General features: G+C 33.8%; 1 protein-coding gene and 1 long non-coding RNA gene across 3 annotated transcripts in view; one reads left to right on the top strand and one right to left on the bottom strand.

Annotated features, from left to right (window-relative positions):
• Nucleotides 1–19,348, bottom strand: part of LOC118188284 (twitchin-like) — a 384,165-nt gene that overhangs the window by 248,524 nt on the left and 116,293 nt on the right. For both annotated transcript variants that reach the window (XM_085813574.1, XM_085813575.1), the window contains 8 exons: nucleotides 18,793–18,959; nucleotides 15,141–15,208; nucleotides 11,756–12,106; nucleotides 8,194–8,300; nucleotides 7,125–7,243; nucleotides 3,103–3,339; nucleotides 2,253–2,292; nucleotides 2,046–2,142 (listed from right to left, as the gene is read on the bottom strand). In XM_085813574.1, coding sequence (XP_085669700.1) covers nucleotides 2,046–2,142; nucleotides 2,253–2,292; nucleotides 3,103–3,339; nucleotides 7,125–7,243; nucleotides 8,194–8,300; nucleotides 11,756–12,106; nucleotides 15,141–15,208; nucleotides 18,793–18,959 — 1,186 coding nt within the window. The remainder of the gene's footprint in view (nucleotides 1–2,045; nucleotides 2,143–2,252; nucleotides 2,293–3,102; nucleotides 3,340–7,124; nucleotides 7,244–8,193; nucleotides 8,301–11,755; nucleotides 12,107–15,140; nucleotides 15,209–18,792; nucleotides 18,960–19,348) is intronic.
• LOC146999057 (uncharacterized) overlaps nucleotides 1–19,348 on the top strand; it is a 114,228-nt gene that overhangs the window by 33,671 nt on the left and 61,209 nt on the right. The window lies entirely within an intron of this gene.

Genomic DNA, 19,348 nt, shown 5'->3' with positions numbered 1-19,348 from the left:
ACATTTTTTGCAGCAATTCCACTTTTTGTTTGTTGGACATCGAAACATACTTTCGTTTTGTAGATCCTTTGGAAGTTCCAGCATCGGAAATTCTATTTGACATAATGGAAAGTTCAAGTTTACTTTTATAAAATTGCTCTTACAGTCTGCAAAAAATAATAAGCGGGATCCAATTCAAAGATTAAGGAACAGCGCAATCATTAACATTAACTGAAATAGATAATTAGATAATTTTAGCTTACACCGTCCGTTATACATTAAACGCGCAGGCGAAAACGTATTCTGCACTTGCGCACACGCATATGCGCAGTAGTCAAGGTCTTACGCGCACGCGTAAAACGCCTGTGCGCATGTGCCGACGCGGCGCATGCGCAGAAAGTTTTTAGCTTTGAGGTCCGGATTATAGATTATTCCGGATTATGGGTGTCCGAATTAACGACTTTTGACTGTATTTTAGAATTTAACCTCCTTCTATAGACAATGGATACTTAGAATTCTAAATATTTAAAAGGGATAATTACAATGCATAGATGCATTCTTAATAATAAATTTAAATAGGTAATTATTGGGAGGACAAGAAAATTTGATCATGTAATGTAGGGTATTTCTAAAGTCTCTGTGCAAATTTCAAAGTTAACAGCGCTGGATGTAAGCATGACAGAAATGCTCTGCAAATTGGATATAAAAACTTCGAGACAAAGCTTTATCTGACGTCAGTCAGTACGGTATTTCTTCCATTACTACAATGCAGTTGACTTACATGCAGCTAACTTACTGCAGCTTATATCCAGTCAAGAACGTCACATTTTATAACAGGTGATACAGATGAGTGTTCCGTATTATGGAAAATACTCTTCAACTACTGTTTGATGATTCATGTATAATCATTCCAGGATTTGCTTCTCAAATGCAACTGAAGCAATGTAACTCTGCGGACATACAACTCTTAACCCCTGAGTCAGTCGAAACTTAGTTAATTTCGCTGTGCCTATTCACTTGCCTGAAACACATCTTTCATATCCTCCCACTGGAGGCATTCTAATACAAAATAAACTGTATAAGTAAGTGTTTACGTGCAATTTATGATGCGTTTGTATCATGGTTATATACAACGTTAAAAGTTGCATAAGATTAGTTAAAATTAAGACACAATAACACGCCGAATAAATTCTAATTCCGAAGTCAAACAACAAAATTATTCAAAAAACATCTTCCATTGGAGAACTGGATTTTCTAGAGGCATTCCACATTCAAAAAAATCTTTCTGTTCTAGTTAACGATTCTAATTCCAATCCATCTTTGTCTTCGGCCTTTAAAGAAATTATGTTTTAGTTCTGGTTTCACCAACAGATGGCGCCACTTGCTTATTCTTGTCCAGGCTTTCTTATCTTATTTAATCATTATTTCCTATCTTGTTCATTTGCGGTTTTGCAGCTGAGGAAGGTGGTTCGGTAAAACCATCGAAACTAGTCCTGTGAAAATTTTGAAAATATAACGCTGATTTTTGTTGTTTGAATTAGTATTAGTTAAAATGTTGTAGAAAATTAAAAGAAATAATAGTCGCTTTAAGAAATGTTTATCAATGCATAATCCCAATTAATAACACACTAAAGTTATCGTAAGGGTAACATTTCTAGGTGAAACTAAATAAAGCGGCACATTAAATTAAAAGCTTTTTCGCATTTCAATAAATAAAACATAATTATGCAACAATTTCTTATGCTGCTCAAGTGTAAACTGTGAGAATGTAGCGCTATATACACTGTAGCGGAAATAATCATTTTAATCTCTGCATGATGTTAAATGTGCAAACCCTCCAAACAGGATATCAATTGTCTTATTAAAAATTGTAAAACAAAATCCATACCATAAAAAATTTGCTTAATTTTTTTTTTCTGATAAATTAATTGTTAAAATTTTGAGATAGCTTCCGAGGAGAAACATATTATGATTGTACCCGAAAATGATCATTTAAACTGTATTAGGAAGACTCATTTAGCAGTAGAAAGTTTTGAGTTTTTCAACGAATTTTAACATTTTCTTACTTTGAGGTCACCAATAGATGGTCTCCTTTCTTGTTCCGCTGGTTTTAAACCGCCCCAGTCTGGGTCTTGATCTCCACGGCCCCATTTTGCATATTGTCTAATAATAAAATAACAAATGCAGCATTGTATAATCTCTAAATAACACAAGCAGTAATAAAATATCTAGAAATTATTTCTTTTAAATTAAAAAAAAAATCAACAACATACCGACGTTTTAGCATTGATCTGAAATCCATACCACTTTCATCTGAAAGAAATGCACCGCAATATTACTTGATGAAAAAAGGGCAAAACATAAAATTTTATATTTAGCCATGTAATGAATTATTTATTTTTATTTAATTTCACGTTATTTTTAACCCTTAAATGCATGGATTTTTATTTTTATTTTTAAAGCCAAAAATACATTAGAATTGGTATTAAATAAAATAGAAAAAATAATTTTTTAAAAAATCTAAACTATGTTTTTATTCCAATTTTTTGAAAAAATATTATTAACTTTTACAAAAAAAGTATGATAGGCAAATGTGTAATAACAATTTTATGTAATAATACATACCTTATAAACTTGTTCAAACAATTTTAAACTTCGAATACATCAAAATAACAACAAACACAAAATCAAAAATTCGCAAACACGAATGTTGTTCACACCCTACACATCAACTCACAGTAATAACCGTTACACCGTCAGTGATGCCACGACACTGAAACTTTCGAAACTATATACGTAAACAGTATGCAGCTAATTGGTTACACTATGCAGTAAGCTAAAATTTGTGTTTTGATTTGATTTGATTTGCATGACTAAATATGAGTATGAACTACGTGCATTTGAGAATTAAGTTATTCAAATAATACATAGTAATAGTACAACTTCTGATTTAAATTTAAACATAATTTCAACAGTTTCAAAAAGTTATTCAAATAATACATAGTAATAGTACAACTTCTGATTTAAATTTAAACATAATTTCAACAGTTTCAAAAGGCACGATTAATTAGGAAGTCTTTCAAGGGATTTCTAAAATTTTAAGCAAGTGAATTCCGTACATACCTGAGACGAATAATGTCATGCTAATGCTGTCTTCTCCTAATTTATTGTAGGCGACTATCTTGTATCGGCCTTCATCGGCAGATTTTGCTTTACGGATGCAGAAATAGACGGTATTTGTTTCCCCGTCCGTAACAACTTTGTATCGACCGCCTTCGAAGATCTCCGACTCTCCCTTGTAAAATCGGAACTCGGGTTCGGGGTTGCCTTCTACTTGTACGCACAGGTATGCAGTAGCACCTGTTTTAATAATACAGTTTTGTGAGTTCATAAAAATCATGATGATTAAAAAGGCTGAAAATTAAAATTTTTAGAAACAGTAGTACCAAATTATGCATCATTTTTCAAGATTTTAGTTTAAAATTAAAAAAATCGTTTTTTGAATTATTCTTTGCAAGTTAAAATATTTTTCCGCAATCTTTGACTTTAATCAAATTAAAATGTAAGGAAATATTTATTAAACCATTGAATTAACTGACTGCTTGTGCAACAAAATTAATGCATGCAGTGTTTATATGATCAAACGTATTTTGTTACCAAAGTACAATCTAAATAGCATTAAAAACATAAATCTTCAAGAAATTATAAATTTAATACATTATGTACTTACATAAACAATATTCATAAACACAGTGTTATTAAGATGCATATTGTTTTTAAGTAGTTACTATTAAGCAATGCAATGCTGTAATCTGAAAGATTTAAAAAATAAACTTTATTAAAAAAGTATATTAGTACATTCAGAGCCGGATTTAGACTTGATAAGACCCTAAGCTATTTGAGATAAGCCCTTTATAAGTCTGTTATACTATATTTTAATACGATATTTATATTATATATTGATTTTTGGGGATTCCCTAAGCTATAGCTTGTGTACCTTATACGTAAATCCTACACTAATTACAATCCATTTAATTAAAAAATTACATTGAATTTAATGATTTTATTTTTGATAACTGGTCAGAAATGAAGCATTTCCTTAATTTGAAAGGTACGTTAAAGATCCTGTATCCGAGAAATGATAATAGTTCTCGAAACTGGTAATTTAATGGACGGTTAATGCTGCAAGAAGGTAAAAAAAAGGAATAAGAAAAATAGAAAGAGTGCCAGCCTACGGACATTTTCAGTATGAATAAAGACTGTACTTTAAAAAGCAAAATATGCTTTTATTATTTTAAAAGAATAATAAAAGCAATGTACGGGTTAGTTTCGAGGATGCTTTGAATGATTCAGAAGTCAAATTTGGTAATCAAAATAAAAAATTATTTCAGTTTCAGGAGCTCCAAATTTTATTTAATAGCATAATGCTAAGGCATTAAATTATGTAACATTATTAACTTTCACTAAATAATTTTAAATTTAAGTTTACAAAACGCTACGCCAACACAGTATAGAGTAGTTCTGCCTATTTGGTTACGGCAAAGCATACAAGGGCTATCTGCCTAAGAGAAGGCATGCCCTCGTGGAGGTCTTTATGGATTCGGGCTTCGGATCGAACTACCAGTGTTCAGCGACTTTACCACTCGATCGCTGGTGGGCCCTTAATATAGAGTAGTAATAATATTTTAAATAAATTACTGTCGCAAATTCATTTAACTGCGTTCTTTTCAAAAGAAAATTCAAGCGCATGTATATAAAAATTTTTTTTAATGAACAGATATTTTTATTATAATTCTTGTTTCTCTCTTTTTTACCAGCCCTTATATATTCATTGCTTTGAATTTCTCCAGGCTTACTTTTGATTTTCTCCAAAAATAGCAGTAAACAATTAGTTTTTTTTTTTTTTTTTTTTTTCTGAAATTGTTCCACCAAACAATAAGTTTAGCATTTTCTTCTGTAATTTTACTACGAACTACGGAATGCACTTATTAAGTTTTATTCATTCTTTGAGTGATTATTGCTTAACAAACATATTCGGAGGACAGCCGATAAAAATATCATAAGGTTTTTGAAACTTAAGAGACAAACAGCCTTGGTGTCCTATTTATGACTTTCAGGTATAAACCTTCATCCAAGAATAAGAATTTGTTTTATCAAAATTATGTATCATGAAGTAAACTTGAAGTGACTTAACTTGAATCACCTCGTCATTATGCATTTCTCTACAGCAAATGATCTTTTATATTTAGTATTAAGATTTCGAAGGTACTTATTTAGAGATACTTATTTATTAGAAGGTACTTATTTATGTCTTTAAACAACTAATATTCGGAGAGTTTAATTTTACACAGTGTTCTGTAATGCTTTAACTTCAAAAGTTTAAAATAACTGATAGGATAGAAAGACAAGTAGGTACTTTTCCGTTTCGTCGGCGCAAATCTCGCCAAGCAGACTTTATTGGAGACAACATACAGTATACATATAAAAAATGTTAACAAATGTTAGTTCTAAGATTTTTTTATTTTGAAGGCATAAACATTTTAATAGCGTTTAAAATTCTGTATAGAGCCAATAAATAAATACAATAAATTTGCAAAAAAGGCGTAATTTAAGAATTTATTATGCTTTCATGGTTCAACAAGCTCATTCGCCATTTCATATCTCATGACCCCAAGCGATCTCATCTCACGTAAACTACGTTACAAAAATATAATTCTCTCAGTAATTATCTGTATTAATTTCAAGTTAAATTTTAATTTGGAATACAAGTTTAAATGCAAGAATTATTTCAATTCGTACGAATAGCTTACTCAGAAATTATGTAAAACCGCAGTGCTTTACTTCGCTAGTGTATTATTCTCATTAGAATTGATGAATTTAACCCTTGACTTTGCCTTTTCTATATTTTCGCCTTCGGATGAGCGGTGTGATTGCATTCTGATTGATTTAATTACCGCAAATAGCCTTAAAGCATAAAATTTTACTATCTGGTTAAAATTGTATTCCAGTGTTGAAAGGATTGGATTGGATTGGATTATTCAATTATGGCAAAGCACACGAGGGCTATCTGCCTAAGGGGAGGAATGCCTTCGTGGAGGACTTTCTAAGGGAAACTGGCTCGTATACACGTTACACATGGGGAAAACCACGAAAGCGCCCATGCAGCCAGCTCGTTCGCTGGAATCGGACCTCGGACCGAACTACCAGTATTCAGCATCTTTACCGCTCGGCCGCTAGTGGGCCGCCAGTATTGAAAGAACCAATCAATCTGATAAGAAATGGCTGTGACTTATTTTGAAATGAGGCGTAAAAGGTTACCAGCCAGGATATTCCGTTTGGATATTCCGTTATTAATGTCTCACGCAGCCTCACGGGGCCCCAGGGAGTTGTTATTCCTAGATAGGGGAGAGCGTGGGACACACGCCTGTTTACCTATGTTAAACACCAGGCGTCCCCGTCCTCCGTCACCTGTCACCTGTCACCTATTCCGTTTGGCATCAGTTGTACCATTATCGGCGACTTTATCCCCTGCGCCGGCAAAACGGAGAAGTACCGAAAATTATTATGTAATGAAATGTTTAATATATTTATTTCTTTAAAACAAAATGAAACTTTAATCGATTAATTTAAACATATTAGGCTTTTCGTAGTAGGAAACACTAGAAATCAGCGATGTCCTATCGATTTGAAGTTTCCGATTGCTAAACGGACATACTATTAATTATAACAGAAAAGCAAACAGTGGAAAAGGTATAAATTCTTAACATTCTCCCCCACCCAAAAGCCAGTTCAGGAGAGAAAAAAAACCCAATCTCCAAATGTAGGTAGGTGGTGATGAATTATCATCGGTCACATTTTAATCGAGTGCCATTTGTAAATCTAGCATACAGGGGGTTTTCAGAGCCAAATCACGAAAGGAATCAACTATGGTCTCCCTGGAACATGAAACCCGGATCTTCTGATTGCTAAAATTTTTGCTTTTTAATTACTTGTGGAGAATAAAATGCGTAACAAACTATTCGAATACTGCATTTGTGATGACAGTGTTCGCATACTTTATTTTCAAGATAAAAATATGGTAGAAAGAATACTATCCTTTTACTAAATAAACACTAAGGGTAATATCCTGTTCGTATATAACTCACCTTCAATTGCCGTCACGTTTTCCTGATAATCTACAATAGTCGGTGCACATTCCTCATCTTCTGGAATTTTTCGGAGAGGGGTTGACGGTTTGTCGATTCGTTCTTCGATTTCTGAAATACTAAAAACAAAACATTCCTTATTATTTAAATATTTAAATGTTTCTATGTACGTATATAAAAATTTAAATAATATCTTGACCTTTTTAGCGGAGGGTTCTCTTTTTGTATGTACTTAGACAGTACTCTCTATGTCATTTACTTCATATTTTATAGTTAATTGTTTATTTTGTTATATAATGTTTGCCTTGATCTGATAATCGCATTTCCTTAGAGTAAGATTAAAATCAGAGATTTGAAATTATACTTTAAATAAACGTATTTCATGACCTAGTTTCAAAAACAACGATATCAACGATACAGAAACTTCTTCCACGGAAAAATACTCAAACTATCCACCAAAATAAACTTTTACCTTCAAAATAGTTTTCTATCGCATGAATATAGCAGCACTATTAAGCCATACTGCTGCTGTATTCATGCGGTATAGAAATAGATTATTTTTTTTAATTCTGGTTGCATTTTTCAAAGGTTAAATGTTTCTGACTTTTATTTAGCTTTTCATATTACCTACGCATTGCCAGCAAGACTTTACATCTTTTGCTTTTCATCTGTTCATTTATAATTATTTTTTCTCATGCCAAGAACCAATTATTTTGAGGTTCTTAAATTTTCATTTTGAAATTTAAAAAATTAAATATTAATGTTGCAAGTATCATTATATTTTCACGCATTTAGCTGCGTATCTTTAGAGTAGCTAACTTTTAACATATAATTATTGACAGGTGAGTAAAGTTATCTACATTATTTCCAAATGCATTGAACGTACTGGATTGGGAATTTCTTGTGAAAGATAAATTAAGAAATTTAATTTTCCGAATTGCACAATGCTTGTACCGAGTAGACTTGCATATTTTACGTACATTTTATTGTATATAAAAGTATATTATTTAAATTTCTTATAGAATTTAGATAAATTCTAATTAGAGGCTAAAATCTGAGAATGACCCACCTCGCGCGACGCATGTCCGTACTGGATTTTCTCTTCTGCCTCACCTCCAAAACTTCACCGGGCCTCAGTTTCTTTACGTTGCCCTTCTCGTCCGTAAGCAATCCTTTCTATAAAAGAAAAACCGGAGAAAAATATTCATCATAAAAAATAAAAAAATAAATTTTATACGAATCAAATTTTATACAGAAAAATTTTTAAAGATTCTTGCACACACACATCACTCCATACTCATAAAAGTTATTCACTGAGAGCTGAAAATAACTCAAAAATTCAAACACTACCGAATTTATGATTGTTCAGAATTTTTCAGAAGGAATGTTGAATGTTACGAAAAGCTACATGGATCACTAAAATATGAACTATAATAAGACTGAGAAAAACACATATTGCAGTATCTATTTATTACCTTTCCCGAAGCTTCAGTTTAATCGATGAGCACAACTATATCATTACATTATAATGTTCCTCAGTACTCTGTCTATGTTGGAATGTCGAAGAACCTAGTGAACTAAGTAGCGCATTATCGCTGAGTTCAGGTATTTACCACAAAGTCTCGAGAAGGGTTAAAAATCCCCTTTTATTCACTCAATGAATTAATAACAGTTGGCCCCTTTTCGGGCTTACAGGAAAACCACCACTGTGGCTTTTAAACCACGATAAGAAAATAAGAAACTTATCTAATACTAAACTAAATAGACTTAGCCGAAGCTAGACACAAATACCTAACATAGTTGGCCCTTAATTTAACCTAGCCGGCAATTATCAACAGGCACGTACAATACGGTGGAGCTAATAGATTCAAGAACAAGTCTTGTTTGCGCCACTAAAGACCCCTGAGCACTCTCTCTCGAAGTAAGTTGAACTTTCTTTAAATAGTTGAAATTTATCTAAATATGATTCTAACTCATCTGCAAAAAACGCAATTCTATAAACTCATTCTGGTAGGGAATAATAGGTGTAAAATGAGAATAGACAGTAAAGCATGTTTAAACATAAAATTAGCTGTTAGAAACTTAAAATAACCTCTACAATATCATAATAAATATCTATTAATTCTTTTAACTCTAATACATAATGTTGTGTGATCCAAATGCTTTATCACGTGGTTTTTTAAATTAAAAACCATGTGATTCGACGTTTATATCAAAAGAAAAGTACTGGATGATCCTAGTTCAGGGCATCGACAAGCAATTGCCGATTTTACGTTCTCATTTTTACATATAAGCCTGAGTGTTTCAAATTCCTGATCTGATGAAATTAAAATGATGAAAGATAAACGAAATAGGCTTAAGAAGAAAAGCTGAATTAACTGAATATCCATATTGATGTTCAGGCTAGACGAAAGCAAGTTCATTGTTTAACCCTTTAACTGTCAAGTTATTTTGATGATTTGGGTACACAAATTGTCAAATTTTTTTATTGGAAAAAACCAAATGTAATAACATAAACGAAATAAACATCTCCCGATATATATTCGGGTATGACAATACGATGCATTAAAAAAAAAAAAAAATTACGCCGAGAAATACTCGGGCGTGACATTTTCGAACACCAGTGCTGTGCCCGAGATAATCTCGGGCATGACAGTTAAAAGGTTAAGAAAACTGTTCTCGAAGAGGAAAGAATATTATTTGATAACTTTATTTCTAAGACAAATTCAGAAAGTACAATAATAATAATAATAAGGATGCGAAAAGAACATAAAATTTCTTGCAAAAATAAAAAAAGAAAATTCTAGACCGGTTAAAATACTCTTCTTAGTGAATGCAATGTCTGCTACTTCAAGTGAATTAACAACGAACGCATTTGTGTAACATTTCTCCAACAGACAACATAAATCTGATTACTATAGAAAGTAGATAAAATTAGTTAAGATTCGTTCAAAATTGTTCTTCACAAGAGCAAAATTCCTTTCCCTTTTGTAGTTCTTTAATCACTAGGTATGAACTCGAAGATGCAATGTATGCTGAATTTCGTATGAATTTAGGTACAAAAGCAACTCATACTATTCCGAAGTTTTTCAATACTGTGTGGGATACTGCCTGCATCACTTCAGCATGGCGTAAATCAATTTTAATCCTTATCCGAAAAAAACCCCACGAAACGGACATAAAGGGATACAGACCAATTTCGCTCATGAATATTTTATATAAAACTACGGGCAGGATAATTTTAAAAAGGCTAAATTGGCATGTCGAGAATTCTCAATTTATAGCCAAAGTATAGGCTGGTTTTACACAATATAGGTCAACTGGCCAGCATGTTAAATTTCTTAGCCAAACAGTAAAGGATGTACTAGATAAAATAAACATATCCTTTCTGCAGTTTTCATTGACCTCAGATCTGCTTATGACTTACCTTTGTAAGGATACTCTTCTATTTAACTTTCCATTATTGGAGTTTAACATGTTTCGTTATTTTCAAGTTTTTTAGCCAGTAACTTGCAGAGTTCATTATGAAGATTGTATTTCAAGACATAAAAATCTTAGGACTGGACTGCCACAGAGAGATGTTACCAGTTTTCTTCTGTTTAACATATACATAAATAATCTTATGACTGAAATCCAAACAAAAATCCGGTGTTACTAAATCCAAACAAAAATCCGGTGTTAGTATAAGCTGATGATTTGGTCTTCTGGACTGAGACTCCCAAACTTCATGCAAAAGTTTTCCTTTGGGTGACGTAACACTAATTCTCAGTAGTAATTAATCAGAGCTAATTCTAAATCAATTGTAAGAGTTTTAGAAGGCTGGGGTTATACTCATAATATGAAAGTTAATTTAGAGATGGTCTTGAATAAAGGAAAATTTTTTCCATTAATTCATTCTTTCTTAGAGATAATTATAAATTGCTTATTTTGTGATTTATATGTTTATGCGATAAAAGTTTATTACTAATACTTTCGTTTACAAAACATCAATAAACATGAATAAAATAATAGTTGATGTATTTAATTATGGCAAAGCACACGAGGGCTATCTGCCTAAGGTGAATAAAATAATAATAATTCTGTCAGCTTTCTGGGCCTCAAAAGGGATTTCTAAGCATATTAAGCCTAAAACTATTCTTCATAGATTTCTTTCATATTTTAGTGTACGAATTATTTTGAATTAGCTTGAAATTATTTCTAAAAATAAATGTTGTACTGCGTTATTTCAAGAGCTTCTAAAATTCGTTTCCAGATTACGCGTTCAAGTATAGCTTGAAACAAATATGACGCATTTAAGTGAAACTAAAGACAGGAAGCAATTTCTTTCGATAATCCAATTGAAAAATAAACTATACAAACAATTAAAGTTAACAGTAACTATGAAAAATGTAATTTTAATTGATAATGGTACATAAGAATACGGTTTAATATGAAATCGCGTACTAGCCTTTAACTAAACTGCTCAGCCTTTACCAACCCAAATAAAAAAAAAACTTCATTTTTTATTAATTTTGTTAACTAGAATATTTCTATAAAAAATGGCCTGAGATCAGTTGAGCATAAATCTGTGCTAAAAGGGTTCTAAACACTACAGAACAAATGTACGGAGTTTCTGTATCTGAATAACTTACCTCATCCGCAATCAGAGTTATAGACCCTCTTCTGGAACCCCCAGGAGGTGTAAAGCTCAATAGGTTACTAGCTGAACCTCTTCGGCTTCCAGCACCAGAAGGAGGTTCTAGAGAATTCTTGCGAGCCGGAGGTTCAGGAGTGGCTTCTTTGACGATGGTAACAGGAGCAGGACGGGCTCCTTTCTTGTCCTGGTCTTCGGTTGTGATTTCGGGGACTTCAGGTTTCTCCTTCTCTGGTGTCTCTTCCTCATCTTCACCAGGCGCTGCTTTGCCAGGCACTTTCTTCTTCTTCTTAACAACTTTTTTCACTTCTGCTTTCTTTTTCTCAGGTTCGTCTTGCTCAAAAATCGGCTAAAAGGGAGTAGCATGAATTTGGGTTGTTTGCATAAAACCTTTTCTTTAAATTTTGAACGAAATACTGTGATACAAATTATATTAGATATGCAGCTTGGTGATCAAAATCCTACAACACATATAGTCATTTGTACTTCTCCGTAATCTTTAATTAATACTGGCAATTTCAAATCTATCGAAAGTTTTAAATTATTTTCGAAACTTACTAAACTAATTTCTAGTTCGCTTTAATTCTAAACTCTTCAAAATATGCTTTCATTTATGTATGAAAATATTGTTATTTTATTGTTTATTGACTTCAAATGAATTAATTACATAAATCTGCAAAACTCAGCAAAACATCACGATAAATGCCAGAGTTTATATGTCAGAATAACATTTGAAAACAGTCTTTTGTGGGAAAGCATACGTCTAGCCAGGTATTATAAGTTGATATAATTCTGACTTTTATGAAAACTGATACAGCAATTAGTTTTGCTAGTTAGCTGTTTTCCCGAGTTGAATTTTAAGTATTCGTAGAAGTGGAATATGTGATCGATACTCAAGTTTCTCAAATAAAAGTAATCACAGAAAAAAATTCAAATTTTATCCGTGTTTTCTTTTTAAAAAAGTATCAAAATTAGTTTCACATTCTAAAACTAGACAAATGCAAAATGGTAAGGACATAGCTCCAGTTTCTCAAACGTAGATAGCTATAAACTTCTTAAACGTGTTATTCTCGAAAAAAGTATTTTATAAATTCGTGATTTTAGCCTGATGCCGAACACATGTTTTCACCATTTGTTATCATTTTAAAAAGGATCACCATGCGTATAAATTATAAATTTTACATGTGTGGCATTGAAGGCATTTTCACATAATTAAAATATCAGCATTACTTTAAAGGTTACAACAAGAAAATAACTGTTAGCAAACACAAACGGCCCCACACCTTTTTAAGATATAATGCGATAACATAATAAAATATCCAAGCTTCATCGAAAGTATGTACTTATTAAATATAGTAAAAGAGGTTAAATAAGAAGAAAGGCTATGAGAACCATTGTTAGATATTGTAACAAAAAATATATGAGAGAAGTGATGTTTATTTATGATAAAAATATGCTTATTATTGCAAGACTTATTTACGAAAAATATGAAAATTTTATTTCCTTAATTACTTTTATATCCAATTAAAGTTAATAAACATACCGGACGGACAGAGTAACCAGTACAATAAACATATTTGACTATTTCTTTCAGGAAGCAACACCAGATTTATTTTCCGACTGGATGTCGTTTCCCGAAGAAACACATATTAGTTAGTTACGTAATTTCCAGTGATACAAATTCTTGATGAATACAAATTCTATTAGCTATATAGGGATGTATATCACTGCAGAGAAAAAAAAACATGACAAAGATCTATACTTAGATGTGATATGAAATTGCTTGTCTCGCATATTTGAAGGTCAAGTCTTTAACTAAATTGTGTTGGGCATCGTTATTTATCGTAGATTGTATGTAGTTGGTAGCACCGATGTTGTTCTTAGGATTTCTATCGTAGAGTTGCATATCAAAATAAATTGCTGGCCATCAAAAATGCAACATTATGAAGGAAGCATCCAAACAGCATAAAACTTGCATAATTTGTATACCCCGATGGAATATGCGAATGATTACGATTTCAGCGCAAGCGCACATGATAGGTGACTGCAGCGTTCCTTATAACTTGTATGTAAAGGAAGGAAAGATTGCCGTTAACAGCTTTAACTCAAAAAGGTTACAGCACCATCAGAGTGAATCAACTGCCAGGGGTTTCACCACGTTCAGACACATTGTCACCATGAACCAAGATGTGTTAAATGGGGTGACTCACATAGTCATACTTATGCAAAATCGACAAAAATACTCCTCCGAAGTCCGCGAATTGCAAATTGACTGGCCACACAGCGAACTTTCGCAGATGTGAAAAGTTATCAAAGCCTAAAGCTCCCGTTCAACCAAAATCTTATGCAGATCGAATAGTCACTAAGAAATCCTACTCTCAAGCCAGCGGACTTAATCCTGAAGAGATTAGCGAAACTAAAACCATCTTACATCAATTTAAAAGCTACGTCTCTCATATCCAGGATTCCGGATTTACCCTGCTTTTCAAGCATCTAGCCCAAGAAAAGAATACCAAAAATTGCAAACTTAGTTCGCTTCATGGTGTGGAATTTTAATGGGTTCCGCAATAAACTGATAAACGTAGAGGCAACACTCATTACTGAACTTCTCATCTTCCTGACCTGAAAGAAGGCTGTATTTCAAAAATTAAAATTGATACTATGTGTAATCTCTGAAATAAATTTAGGTTTGATATGTCTTGTCCTTCTTCGTGTCGCATTTTATATTGCCAGCAGTGTACCTTTGCAAGCTATGCGACATAATATTTCTTACTACGCTTACTACATTGATGCAGTATCCTCCAAGCTAGTACCGACGTGACCTGTGTTTGACCACAAAAAGCAGTTTGCACAAGCGTAAAAAATGATTATTCTACGGGATCACGTCCTCCGAATTCGCGCAATCACTTCAAGCCCCATTTTCAAGAATGCGTTGGGATAAACACATTTGTACAGCTATCAAATTCTATTCACTGTGAATTTCCATCACCGGAAAAATGAAATAAAATTTTCGGCATTTGTATCGACAAAATGCCGCGGACAATAAAACATTTAAAACACTTTTAGTAGTGGTTTTTCACGAGAATGTACATTATGTTGGAATACGGATCGCGCTTTGTATTGATTACGGATTTTATTTTACAGTAGATACAAGTCAGCTAGCATGTAAATGAAAAGAAAATTCCCCGCAGTTTCTCTTTGAGGACTGCTGATTTTACTGAAAACGAAAACAAAAATAGATAACTTATATCTGAGATGTTAAGACAAGAATATTAACACTGTGTATTACTGTGTATTAGTATGGCTGATATTTATTTTTATACAATAGCTGCAGTAGTAAAACATAAATTTACTACACCACATTATCTTGTCGTTTTACGTACCATAGGTTCCAAAGGAGTAGCTTTCGAGCGTTCGATTTCTTTTATTTCGGGCATTTTCATTCCCGGTTCTGAAAAAAAAAATAAAATAAATAAAAATAAATTTTAAAAAAATCTGAAAGGTTTCAGATTTTAAATTACGTCCAAAGGGGCGTTTTTTTAACGTTTTGTGTGTTACCTTTATTTATTAAATATTATGTTCTTCGAACTGAAACCGTAAAATTCAATTCAACAGCAGTATCGCAAATAATTTTAATTTCCAAAATGAGATTGTGTTAAAAAAATATGCAAGTGTTCCTATCTGAGGCAGAGTAAATAAAATAAGTCCATACTGGTGGGAATTCAGCACAAGGAGTACAGTAGGTCAGAGGCAGAGTAAATAAAATAAGTCCATACTGGTGGGAATTCAGCACAAGGAGTACAGTAGGCCAGAGGCAGTTAAAAATACGCAGAAAATTAAAATACACTACTAAAATATAAGAATAGATGCAAACATTTATCCAAATACTGTACTAGTAGAAAACAGCCTATTTAAATAGAACAACGGGAAACGTAACTTACGAAAACCGTCTGGGACAGAACTCTCGACATTCAAGACTGTGGTGAAAAGCCCATGACATAACCGATCGGCTATACATTTTCTAACATTACCTCGTAGAAGTTCAATAGAGTTAATAAACCACTGTAGCCAACTAGTAATTTTGGATTCTGATAGGCCTGATAAGAAGATCGTCCATAAGAATCTCATAGTTAAGGTGCTCCGAGAAATTTGCTACAGGGCAAGCTGCAGATTTGCTGAAAAATGCGTCGTTCAGTTTCTTAAGGTAATCTTGAACGTATTCAATTTTTACGTCCCTGTGCAGAGAAGTGTTTCTGGCAAAGAATGGGCTCCAGTAATGAAGCGGAGAAATTTATTTTGAATAGCTTGAAGATATTTGATGTCATTAGCTATGGCATGGGCCCAGGCGGGAGAAGTGTAGGAAAATATAGGACGGACGACGGATGTGTAAATTCTTCTTTTCCTTTGTAGACTGAGTCTTATGGTGCTCGAAAGGAGGGAATTAAGCTTGAACATGATTTGTAGTGTTTTTCCTTTAACGTTCTTGATAGGGTTTGACCATATAAAGGTAGAGTTCAGTGGAACACCCAGATATTTGGCTGTGCGCACCATCAGGATATCGGTATTGAAGAGAGTGATCCGGGACGTGATGGGGTCACATCTTTTGAATTTCCTGATGAGAAGCACTTCAGATTTGGCTGAATTTATGTTATTCTTCCACTTACGACACCAGTTTTGAATGGTGAGGATCTTGTTCTGAATCAGTGAGATGGCATAATTAGGGAGCCTAGCTATGGCGAGAATCACCGTATCATCGGCGTAACAGGCAAGAAGCATATTGTGGTCATCTTGTAAAATGGGGAAGTCGTTAGCGTAGATAATATACAAAATAAGTCCTAAAATGCTTTCTTGTAGAATTTCCGCTGAGATTACCTTGGGAGAGGAATAGGAGTTGCTGTGTCGTACGATAAAAGTCATGTTATCCAGAAAGGACTTGAGTATCAGGATCAGCTCGCGAAGTAGGTTCATTCTAATAAGCTTGTAGATGAGTCCCTTCATGCCAGACGCGGTCAAAAGCTTTAACCGCATCTAGCATTAGGACCGCAACACTGAGCTTGTTGTGCAAAGAGACACCCACAAATTCACAAATGCTAGTTAACTGCTTCGTATTTGAGAGTCCATTACGGAAGCCGTATTGGACATCTCTGATGGCATGCAAGTACTGTTGAAGTCTGTGATAGATAATTCTTTCAAGAAATTTTGCCAATGTAGAAAGGAGACTGATGAGACAATTGCTAGTAGGAGAATCCGGAGATTTGAGAGGTTTTGGAATCATGAAAAGGGATGCATGCTTCCATGGAATGGGAAAGTAGCAGTTCCAAATACAGGCATTGAAACTGTTGCATAATGTAGTGATGTACTTATGAGGAAGATGCTTAAGCATTTAATTGGTGATGCCATCTTTACGAGAAGGAGAGTGCTTGATAATGTCCTTAATTTCAACATGAGAAGTGAACTTCATGATATTTTTGGGGGAGCGAGAGAAGATCCATTCGTTGACAAATTTCGTAATTTCTTGATTAGATGTAGGATTTGTGGGGAAATTATTTGGTCTAAATTGATTTTGGAGAAGATCAGAAAAAAACTTTAGCTTTCTCGTCGTCAGTGTAGACAGTAGAATGCTCGCTCCTCATTAGTTGGGAATGGGGCCTGTTCGTTTTCAGCGTACGAACATAACGCCAAAAAGAACCATCTTCTAAACTGAGTTGGTCAATCTTGTTCTTCCAGAGATTTGATCTATGTTCGCTGATAAGATGTTTAAATTTGCGATTAAGCTGATCGATTTTGGTCTTCACATCTGCATTCCAGGTGTGATTAAAATTTTTCCTGAGCCTGTTGCGTTCTTTAATAACATTCTTGATGTACAGGGGGAGCTGACCATGATAGTGATCCGTGTTACATGTGGTAGCAGAATTTCCAAGAAAATTGCTAGTAAGGCGATTAATTGCTTCATCGATGTCTTCATTAGTACTAAGAAGAGAGATGTTGGGGAAGAGGTAAAGGCGAGATTCCAGAAAAGGTTCCAAACCGTGGTTTCCGTCACAAGAGGATCCTTGGGGACGTTTACTCCTAATTGGGCGATCACTGGCATGTGATCGTATGATAGGTCTTGGATCACATCAAGCAATATCGCGATGTTTATGCTGCTGAGAAAAAAGTCCAAGCTGTCGTGCCTGCGATTTATAACGTTCGGCCTGTAAGTGTTGTTGTCAGGAATATGCAGATAAATGGGTTATTAAGAACGTAATCGTGAATGATTTTACCATTGCCGTATGTCGACACCTCATTTCACATGCTTGGTACTGAAATCTCCACCAATAAAAGTAGGATGCTGATTGTAGAATAAATCGTTTCAGTCAGAGTCCTTTAAACGATTATCAGGTGGGTTATAGATTGCACAAAAAATAATTTTTCCATATTTAGGGAGAGTAACACATACTTTAACTGCCTCATAACCTTTTGAATTGTCCGTGCGTATTAGTCAGAAGTTCAAGAAACGTCTTACATATATAACTACGCCACCTCCCTGATGACGAAGAGGTTATACACGTTCCAAACGGTCTATGGAGAGCCGTGGCTGCAAAATTTAATTGTAAATTTAACTGTAACTTTCCCGCTTTGGTTTTTGCTGTGTTGTTTCTGTGTTGTGTTCTTTAATCTAAGTAAATATCTGACGATCTAAAGGATCGTTAATTAATGCCCCGTCAATACAGCGTGGCGGCGCCAAACTGATGGAATTACACAGAATAGGGTTCGAACGGCAAGCCATGAACCACTACCGATACTACCAGCTACGGTACTTGCTGCAATCCTCCCTTGGTGCAGCCGTATTGTACGATCTTCCCTGAGGGTTTTGGAGCCGCCAGACTCATATTATTGTTCCTCTAGAGCGCTACTGCCACATTAGAATACTAAGTCAATGTGTACATTCCACGAGGTAATCGTCAGATAAATGAAACTTACTGATAAGTGAAGCAGATAAGTGAAACACAGGTCAGAACTAAAAAGTAGAAGAGAAAATTGACATTTACTCACCTTTGACGAAAAGAGTGGCAGATGTTTCTTCTTTGCCGAACTGGTTGGAGGCTTCGCACGTGTATACGCCGCTGAAGTCCCTAGTTGTTCTTTGCATGTAAATGGAAGCAGTCTTTCCGTCGAAAGAAATTTTGTAATCTCGTGGTTCGTCGATCACTTTTTTATTTCTGGTGAAGAAAAAAAATTAGTTTAAGAGAAGGGTAAGAGGATAGTGTAAGGCAGTTGTCTCAAACTGCCAAGCCGCATGCGACTCCTGAAAAAATTTAAAGAAGCCAGCAAAGATATTTCAATTATGGTATTGTAAAGATTTCAGGATTTTAGATATATGAAGTTCGAGTTCACATTACTTTTATTTCCATTAAAAACGAACATGAATAAAGCACCAGAAAATCAATAATAAATAGAGTTAATTAATTTACAGTGTGATATAAAACTTCTTCAAAGATTTGAAGATATAAATTTATTCTTACTTATCAAAAATTAAATAATCACAGTTACGATCTTTTTCACTAAAAGTAATCTTTTGTTTGAGAGTACAATTATATGTGAACAGCTT

The sequence above is a fragment of the Stegodyphus dumicola genome, chromosome 1 (genome assembly GCF_044657685.1).
Source record: "Stegodyphus dumicola isolate Sdum_Otavi_A_Nest chromosome 1, ASM4465768v1".
Lineage (NCBI taxonomy): Eukaryota > Metazoa > Arthropoda > Arachnida > Araneae > Eresidae > Stegodyphus > Stegodyphus dumicola.
This window is presented reverse-complemented; position numbering and strand designations above follow the sequence as displayed.